This window comes from Pygocentrus nattereri, chromosome 4 (assembly GCF_015220715.1).
Source record: "Pygocentrus nattereri isolate fPygNat1 chromosome 4, fPygNat1.pri, whole genome shotgun sequence".
Lineage (NCBI taxonomy): Eukaryota > Metazoa > Chordata > Actinopteri > Characiformes > Serrasalmidae > Pygocentrus > Pygocentrus nattereri.
This window is the reverse complement of record NC_051214.1, coordinates 4,968,650-4,979,060: the sequence shown is the minus strand read 5'-3', so window position 1 is coordinate 4,979,060 and position 10,411 is coordinate 4,968,650. Positions and strand designations below refer to the sequence as shown.

The 10,411-nt window shown below is 39.0% G+C and overlaps 1 protein-coding gene across 3 annotated transcripts in view; it reads right to left on the bottom strand.

The window, feature by feature from the left end:
* Positions 1-8,285: 8,285 nt before the first annotated feature.
* Positions 8,286-10,411, bottom strand: part of itsn2a (intersectin 2a) — a 79,969-nt gene continuing 77,843 nt past the window's right edge. For all 3 annotated transcript variants that reach the window (XM_017714702.2, XM_017714703.2, XM_037537909.1), the window contains 2 exons: positions 10,138-10,311; positions 8,286-9,113 (listed from right to left, as the gene is read on the bottom strand). In XM_017714702.2, coding sequence (XP_017570191.1) covers positions 8,956-9,113; positions 10,138-10,311 — 332 coding nt within the window. In that variant the 3' untranslated portion in view covers positions 8,286-8,955. The remainder of the gene's footprint in view (positions 9,114-10,137; positions 10,312-10,411) is intronic.

Here is a 10,411-nt window from a genome sequence, read left to right as displayed (position 1 = left end):
CTGACTGCCTCTAGTTACAGACTTCGTGCTGGTTTCACAGAGACCTTCAAGCATTACAAGACCCCAGGCATGACAGAAGACATTCCACAAAAAGACTCTTGTTCTTCCACCCAGTGTTGGCTGGGTTGCCCTAATTTACTAACTTTGTGTTTTCTCAGTGTTTTCGCTATTTGAAGGAGAATTCCACTGAATTTTCCAAATTTCTTCATAATTAAATGGTTAAGGTGTAAGGAAATTCATTTGGAGTAGTTTAACTGGAAAATAGGATTTCACCTATTTTTTTAAAGGGGAACTTTAAAATTATGCTTTTATTGCCAGCTTCAGTTTCAGTTTCCCAAACATTTTAGCCGAGTGCGCTGACATTATTCCTCCTAATAAACAGACACTTGTTCAGCTCTGTCTCCTCATTATTCACCACCATCACTGTAATATTTTAACATCAACATTAACACATGAAGGTAATAAGAGGGGGCGGTGGAGATCGAGTCTGCAGTCAAAGCATCGTTTTCAGTGTAGATAATAACGTCATTATGCCAGTTATAGTGAACTGTGCTACTAGTCCCATAAAACACAGAAACAGGTTTCTCTTAAAGTTAGGACAGTATCTAGGAGATTTAGTCTAGTTAGGATGTTTCTGTTGTATTGTTTCTTATCTGGAGTTAATAGCTACGATTATGAACTTAAGAACTCTTATTCTGTAATAGCTTCCGTCCTAAATTCAGTCCTAACTGAAGTTGTTATGGTGGAAAATTGGTGGAATTCCCCTTTTAAATTCCCATTTTTTCTTATATGGGTCATTCTAATGAAAATCTGACTGCATTTGGATCAGACCTGATCAGACCTGTTTTTTTTTTTTTTTTTATCAAGAGTTTTTTGCCCTTTATTTTATTTATTTATTTGTACATTTTCTTTATCATGTTCAGGAAAATTCTTTACTATAACAGCAAAAATTGACTGAGGAATTAAAAAAAAACAACATGAAATTAAAAACAAATTTTTAAGTTTACACGAAACCACTTGACTCCCTAAACAAATTTTTTGTTTATTTACCAAAAATCATTCGTTTTAAAACTTGTTTTGCATTTTTTCAATTAAACCAGAACATTTTCAAAATTTTTGTAACACTTTTTTTCTAGTTGTGCAATCAGAGAACTGAATGAACTTACCGATCCAGCCCAAAAGCCTGTTAGCGTTTTAAGATATTGGGGTTCACTGCTAGAGACTGTGCCAATTAACTTGATGTAGATCTTGTTGGAGGTGCCAGCACCAAGAACGTCACCAGTGAAGACCTGGATTTTGTACATGCTCATGGTGACCCTGTATTTAAAGATAATATGTTATATTGTGCATCTGGTCATTTTCTTACTGCAGTAATAATAATAAACCGCTTCATGAACTGCTCTTGAGAGTCTGGGTCATCATGTATTGAACCACACTGGTATTGTGGATGTAGTCTGGACTTTTTGCGTTCACTGTAAATGTGTCCATGTGATAAACTACTGTGTCTTCCATGACTATCAAAAAAACACAGTTACAGTTCAGCTACAGCACATCCAGTAACATCTAAAATCCCTGATGATCTAAAGCTGTGATTCATTATGTTTCAGAACAGTGACTGACTGATATTATTCCTGCAGGGATGTACAGTAATAAAAACTGAAATACTTTAAGATCTGTAGTTCATCATCATCATCATCATCATCATCATCACTCACCTGATGCAGGACTGATACTCAGCGCAGTCTGTTAACTCTTCAGCAGCTGTTTGCAGAAAGAACTCAGCAACCTCTGCAGATGTGACACAGCCTTTCCAGCTGTGCTTCTTTTATGTTCTCACTGACACGTCTAACCAAGACCCTCCCAGAGGGCGTGTCTTAGATTTCATTAGAATTGGAACTGGCAGGGAAATTTGATGTGAGGACAGATGCTTAAAAAATTAAGTATAAGTGAATATTCAGTGTTATTTGTTCAGAAACATTTGAAAAATATATACAACGATAATAACATGCAAATAATAATACAATAAGTAGTCATTTTGTATGCCAATGTTTTATTAAACAATTTCCAAACTTCTTGAAGTATCAAGGGTTTTCATTTTAATCTTCTAATTTAATTGGCTAATTAAGCCCTATATAAATTGAATTAGGGGTTCTGTAGGTAGATTTGGTGGACCTTTGCATGGTGAAATGGTTTTTCAGATTGATGGAGAATTTGTTCTATATGAATATATGTAGAACATTTTTGAAAAGGGTTCTACTATTGTTACAAGCTTGTATTTTATGATACTGCAGCCGCTTTGTCAGCTGTTCCAGCACAGTTTACAAGCTGGAAAAACGGGTATCTCCCAGTTTTCAACACCACTCAAATGCAGCATTAATGCTAATTGGTCCATAGATTTGAAATAGTGAATACAGCTTGCCTAAAAAGGACTACAAACTGCTGCTCTCTTCAACACCAGGCTAAAACTGGGTTTTGGGCAGTAGGGCAATAGCATTACTACTACTACTACTACTACTACTACGGAGCAGCTCATTGGCTGTTCACACACAGTGACATCATGAGGCACCATTTTAAACTCTTAGAACTCGAATTCAAAAATGCTCAGAAATACACTCCCCGGCCACTTTATTAGGTACGCCTTGCTAGTAAAAGGTTGGGCCCCCTTTTGCCTTCAGAACTGCCTCAATTCTTCGTGGCAGACTTTCAACAAGGTGTTGGAAACGTTCCTCAGAGATTCTGGTTGGTGATTTGAGTTCCTGTTGTCTTTCTATCATCTGGAACCAGTCTGCCCATTCTCCTCTGACCTCTCACATCAACAAGGCATTTTCGTGCACACAACTGACCGCTCGCTGGATATTTCCTCTTTTTCGGACCGTTCTCTGTAAACCCTAGAGATGGTTGTGTGTGAAAATCCCAGTAGATCAGCAGTTTCTGAAATACTCAGACCAGCCCGTCTGGCACCAACAACCACGCCACGTTCAAAGTCCCTTAAATCCCCTTTCTTCCCCGTTCTGATGCTCGGTCTGCACTTCAGCAGGTTGTCTTGACCACCTCTACAGGCCTAAATGCACTGAGTTGCGGCCGTGTGATTGGCTGATTAGCTATTTGTGTTAACAAGCAACTGAACTATACCTAATAAAGTGGCCGGTGTGTGTATAACATCAGTGTTAAAATGTTTTGCCCCATTCGGTGTTCAGGAAATTATTGTATTCTTTTACATTAAAAATGTTGAAGTATTCATAAACTATGATTTTCTGTCTTAACCCAACTGGATTGACCTCACTTAATAGTGAAAGTGTGAGTGTGAACGAGCGAGAGAGATAGAAGTGACGTTTCCAGCTCTTTATATTCTCTTTCTTTTAAGTATTTGGAAACAGTGACACAAGTATTTGCCATATATTGTTGTTTACATAAGTTTATGGTAAATCTGAGTTTAATAAATAATTAAAAAATAATTAAAGTAACGTTACTAAACACAGGTGAGGTGAGAGGGAGAGAAAGGCCTACTCTTGTGTGTAAAGTTATCTTTTTTCATACACTATAGAGTGTTGGAATATGAAGGATGATAACTGCACTGCTGTGAGCCATTGGCTATGACCTCATATCGTAACATAGCTGGACACATTGTGTTTGGAAAACAGTCTTTATGCAACCAGGGCAGGTCAACACAGTTTCTAAACAAAAACTGAAGAAGGGCGGCGAGTTTCTGGACATTTATATCACCCAGTTTGACTGACAATAGAAGGAAACACTGGCGATGGATGATAGTCATCAATCTGCCCAAGGCTATTATTTTAATAGATATTTTCAAGCATTTAATTTACATAGGTCACATAATTTAAGAGCACCATTAACTGTTGTGCACACACCCTCAGCATAAAGAGATGAACTGTATTGTTTTTTTTTGTTCTGTGGTGTTTTAATGAAGTGTTTTCTGTGCCCACATATGCATAGTCAAATGTATAGGTTTGTTGTTTATTGTACTGTTAGTGTGGTTTGGTGATTGTGAAATGCAGTTTACTGATCTGTGGAGTCTAAAAACAGGAATTATGCTGGCATGTACAGAATGTGCCCTTGATCACATACATGTCAACATTCTAACAGTCTTCATAGAAACACTGCAGTTTCTGAGAACCGATTTCTTTTTTCTCTATAATTTTACCATCAGAATCACAAATATTTTGATGATATATAAACTTTAACCACTACAATAATGATTCTAAGTATTAAAATGGGGGAAATGACACTCTTAAAGGGGAACTACTCTAAGTGTAAACTGTATAATTAGATTGTTAAGATGTAAACAATGTCATTCACAGAGGTTTAATGTGACAATTCTAGAGAAATTCAGAGTCAGAATTCATATCTTTAACCCTTGTATGGTGTTGGAGTCTGTGGGACCCATTTTCAGTGTTTATTATTATTATTTCACCCTCTGATTCCTCGGCCTTTGCTCATTTTCTGTGAAGAACACATAAAATAACCCATTTTCAGTGCCTTCACACTGTTCACCCCCTTCACGTTTCTATTACATATGTGGTGAAGACAGCTGGGATAGGCTCCAGTAGCCCACCGCAACCCAAGAGGATAAGCGGCTCAAATGATAATGACGATGATGATGTGTGTGTGCGTGTGTGTGTTGGGTGAACCTGCGGGGAGTAAAAGTGTGGAGGTGCTGTGTCCTTCACTGTGTTCTCCTCCTACATGGCCTGCTGTTTGTGTGTATGTGTGTATGTATAAGTATTTGTGTGTGTGTGTGTGTGTGTGTGTGTGTGTGTGTGTGTGTGTGTGTGTGTGTGTGTGTGTGTGTGAGGGTGGACAACATGGACAGGCTGCTGACTGGCTACAGCTGCTAAAGGAGAACTCTAAAAATGAATCTGCTGATCGCTGCTTATGCACTTTAGTGAGCTTATTGCACATATATCGCTCCAGATGTTGCAGATGTGCACCAGTTTGTGGACAATTCTGTTTTGTCAGAAGAGTGACATTTATGGTGGTTTTAAATAATGTGCTTTATTACTTGTGATTTTAATAGTTATTATGTCAGTCTGTATGACATTGATTTGCTGAGTATTAGGACTTCTTAAAAGTAAAAGTTCTTCAATAATTAAATCTTCAGTACCTAATCAGTGACCTACTGTTGTTCAGACAGACATCAGGTACATTATTGAATCATAATGAATTGTTTATGTAGGTATTTTTCCAAAAAATGTTCAACTGTGTTTTTCAAAGGTTTTTTTGCAAACTGTACAATGTGCATTCTTAAAAAGTATGGCTCTGAGGGTTGTAACAGAGTATGGCTCTGAGGGTTGTAACAGAGTATGGCTCTGAGGGTTGTAACAGAGTATGGCTCTGAGGGTTGTAACAGAGTATGGCTCTGAGGGTTGTAACAGAGTATGGCTCTGAGGGTTGTAACAGAGTATGGCTCTGAGGGTTGTAACAGAGTATGGCTCTGAGGGTTGTAACAGAGTATGGCTCTGAGGGTTGTAACAGAGTATGGCTCTGAGGGTTGTAACAGAGTATGGCTCTGAGGGTTGTAACAGAGTATGGCTCTGAGGGTTGTAACAGAGTATGGCTCTGAGGGTTGTAACAGAGTATGGCTGTGAGGGTTGTAACAGAGTATGGCTCTGAGGGTTGTAACAGAGTATGGCTCTGAGGGTTGTAACTGGACTGAATGGAGCTGAAGAACTCCTGGAGCAACTGGAGCAGGAGATCGCTGATCTAAAAAGGAGGGACACTGAGCTGGAGCAGCTTTCACACATAGAGGATCACATCACTGATCTACCATGAGCTGAAACTCTAACATGCTCCTTTCTTTAAACCCTATAGCCTATAAAAAGGCCACATTGGTTAAAAAAATAATGGGGGAAAAGTGTTATTGTTTTGTCAGAAAACCAGTTTATGTTTCCATATGTACAGAGCCACACTGGTGACATCCATTCCCTTGCATGGACCTAACTTAGTAAGACATGAGGAATGAGATAATTCAGTTTTGTCAGAGGTAAGTCAACTTAGCCAGAGGCAAGAGCCACTGCAAGACCATTCCTTGACACCAGAAGGAGGCAAACAGTGGCCTCCTGAGCAGTCACTGGCCGTGGGACCTGTGTGAACTCTCCCGGCATCTTGTGGGCAGTTTTGTGTCTGCCATGCTGCAAACTGGTGTCTCTCTCTGGCTGGTAACTTGTGTCCTAAGGTTGAGTCAAACCTGTGCTGTCCTCTTGGTTTCCAAACTACTTCTTGAGTCTTCTTGATTCTTGATTCAAAAAAATATTGTCGCTGTCCACAGAAAGACAACATCTCCAGAACCGTAACTTTACAGGAGAAGACAAAAACTTGCTTACCTTTCAATGTAAGTTCATGTGAAGAGATTCCAAGTAATTTTGGAGCATTTCTATTGGTCCATTCATCACACAACGTAAAGCACAGCTGTTGTGTTGAAATGATGTAGAAAAATAATATATAATAATATACAATTCACCAAAAATGGAGATATATGGTTTTCATTGGACAGCGATGATATATTTTGTGTTTATTTCTTTAGTCAGCACCTCAAATTTTCAAATGTGGACCTAAATCTCAAGTTGAAGGTTCAAGACTGCCGAAGGGTGACCATCATGTTACAAATATTGATACTGAACCCCTCAACATCTCAGGATGATTACATGCCTATTATTCAGTAACTACAGGGTCCTCAGTGCAAACTGACTGAGCTATTTGTGGGTTACAGAACAAATATATATATATATATATATATATATATATATATATATATATATATATATTAAACAAACAGAAGTGTCTCTCAACCTGCTTAAAGTGAAAGACACTACACCAAAGATTACTGGACAACACAAAGAACAAAAACGACAATCTGGACATTCTCAAATGGCTTTTATTTGTCTCTTTAATTTGTTGCTATGAATGAGCCTTATTCTCCAAACCCAGGGCATCTGTGGAAGCGTAATTCTAGCCGTGAGCAATAAAACAGACATCTTTTCCATCCTTATCTCTAAGCTGTTCTCTGTCATATGGGATCAAGTGCAGTAAAACCCTTTCTTGTCCATTCCCCTCGTCAGTTTTATGTAGTTTATGCACCATATATATGTGTATAATGAGGAAAAATCATCCTGCCTTTCTTAACAAAATCAGAAGAAAACGCCTGACATCACTCATCTGTAGATCTGTGCAATCATGCATTATTATCACACTCTTACCAGAAACCAGGTACTTGATAAACTCCACGTTTGGCAATAAAACAACAAAACAGGCAATATAAAAAAAGTTTTATAACAGTCCTTATTAAAAAAAAATTTCATCTGCTGAATTTTTGATCAAATAATATAATAAATGTAGACATCTTACAAGATTCAAGCTAAACTATCCTGACCACCAGGACCCTGGACTTAAATTCAACACAAATGCAGAAACATTATTCAGCTAAATTTGATTTAGCACAAAGACTAATTCAGATAAAATATCTAAATGCCAAGATTTGCAAGCAAAGAATCTGACAGGTCAAGCCTGAGAGCTGATATTGCCATTCGATCCATAGAAAAGCAAGAAAAAGCAGCATTTGCAAGGCACTGAAGCTCCAGTTCCACCCAAATTATACACAGCCTAAGACTGATGTGTATGGAGCCCTGCTGGTGACATCCTGTGTAAATAAACATAACGTGTGGCCGCAACTTAGTAAGGTGTGGGAACAAGATCATTAAGTCCTGGCCACGGCTTAGTAAGGCATGGGTATTAGACCTTAATGTGTGGCCATGACTTAGCAGGGCATGATCTTGTTCCCATGGCTTATTATGTCATGGTCACGACTTAGTTATCTCATTCCCACGCCTTACTAAGTCGTGGCCACTGAAGCGTCAGTTCTGCTGAAACTTATACAGGCTAAGGTTGATGTGTACAGAGCCCCGCTGGTGACATCCTGTATAAATAAAAGTAATGTGGGGCCACGAGTTAATAAGGTGTGGGAACAAGACAAGTAACTTGTGGCCATGACTTAGTAAGGCATGGGAGTGAGATACTAATGCATGACCACGACTTAGTAAGGCATGTTCTTGTTCCCACGCCTGTTGTTGTCACCAGCAGGGCAGTGTGTACAGTTACATGCTAAAGTTTGAAAACTCCCAGTAAATATGACGTTTTCTTGATTTTGTAAGTGAAAATAAGTGAACACTCTACAGTCGTCTACAGAGAACACACTTAAATATGACATTTTTTCCACACAAGTTCTATTTATTTGCTTTATTAGTTTAACATATTGGAAAAAAAAGAAATGTGGCGTAACTTTTGCACGGTTTCTTTTTTTTTCTCAGAAATATGTTAAATTCAGGAAATCTGCAGTATTTATGCATTAAAATGCATAGCAATGTGCCCTCTGTAGAAGATGTGTTAACTTATTTACGCTTAGACAACCAGCAAAACATGCAGCCTTTGACCAGGAGCGCACAAACTTTTGACTGTACAGGAGTGGTTACTGAAGAAGGCAAGATGCACTTATTAAAACTCAAAAAACAGGCAGCAAACTCAAAATGCTGTGCACAGAAATGATTCTCATGAAAACGTATAGAGGCCAGAATTTCCGTCCTGCTCATAACAATGTCACGTTGAGTGCATATCTAGCCAAACTTCCACCTTTTTTCAAATTAACCATGTGGCTCATATTTATAATAGTAACATTATTACTATTATTACTATTATTATTATAATTTTACCACTGACTATCAAATCCAAATATTCAGCAGAGTATTCCAAATATTCCAGACAGCAGAGTCTGGAAGAGCTTGTTCAGCGACGATTTACTAACATAATCTTTGGCGCCCTCTAGTGAAACTGAACTCACTCCTAGCTCAGCCGCAGTAACTCATGGACTTCTAGAAATGAGCGTCTGAGAAGAGTTTCATCTGCGTGAAATCAAAGTGTCGTGTCTGAGGGGTAGAAGGTTCGTGGTCAGAGGAGGGGCGTCTGCTCATAAAGCTGCAGGTCGAGGCGAACTCTGACCTCTCCTGTGGGAACCTCGTGGAGCAGCAGCCGCCGAGTCAGCGGCCCTTTCCCCTCCTGGTCCTTCTTTATGGTCGCCACGGGAACCTCGGTACGACCCAGGAAGTCTGAAAAGGCAACATTTGTCAAAATATTATCACAAACGAGTTGTGCGTTTTAAGATTGAAGCAAAGGAAAAACAGATCTTAATGTTTCCAGACATAACATGTTTAAACCCTGTCTGGCTTTACATTGAGTGTGTTTACCTTAGTATCTGATTATTCAAATGGTCATGTAAACAGCGCACTTCAATTTTTTTAGACTGATTGAGAAATCTGATTAAGAGGCTGGATTTGAGCTCAGTAATCAGATTTCTCAAGGCATGTGAACTCTTACTCTGATTTCTTTCGGATTTCTCAGTTTGCATGTGTGAAAACAGACGGCGGTACCGGAAATAAGCGAGCAGCGTCGCCGCGAGACGCAGCAAAACGCTTCTGGAGTGACGCTGAAACCAAATCCATTCACAACGAAATGAAGGATTTACATATTCTTCATCTTCTAGATGATGTATGCTCATATTTTCAGCTCATGTGGCTTGAAGATAAAACAAAAAAGCCATGAAGTTTTACATTACACTAACATCACTTCCTCTACTGTGAGTTCATTGGCTGGTCTGACTCAACTAGACCCAGAGTTTCCCCATTATCTGATTAAACACACTGATCAGATGACTGACAAAATCGGACTTCCTGCTGTTATCGGATTATCAAACGCATGGAAACGTACTCATTGTGAAATGTTCATGCAACTGTAGTTGCTTGAAACCTACATGAAACTAAATTGCATTGAGTTGCATAATGTAACCGCATTCGAACCTCAGCCACAACAGTTGCAGGCGGCTCATGCCAGTTTCATGAAACAGCTAATCAAAATACAGATGAGGCATCACATGATCACAAAATGTGGCCTGTGCAAAAGTTATGGCACACTTTGTATTTTGTTTGATTTTTTAAAATATTTTAAGCAAATAAATTGAAATTACACTAAAATGTATAGAAAAACACGTCATTGAAGTCCTAAGTTACTCCTTTAAGTTACTCTACCCTACTCCTTCGACTTCTAAAGGGTTAAAGCTTCATGCTGTGTACTTGCCGTCAGGAGAGAACTGGTCACGCTCGAAGATGGTGATGCAAAGGACGTCCTGGTACAGGTCTTTAATGAAGAATTGGCAGTTGAAGTTCCATTTGGGGTTGAGCGTGTCGTTCTGAGGCCGAGAGGTGTAACACTGCGCTCCCATAGACAGCTCACAGTATGGGTTACTCTTACCTACAACACCACAAACACAAAACAATTAAACCACATTGTGTGCTGTCACCCATGTGAAGCCAAATCACAGCCGTGATGACCTGCAAAGAAGAGAAACCCT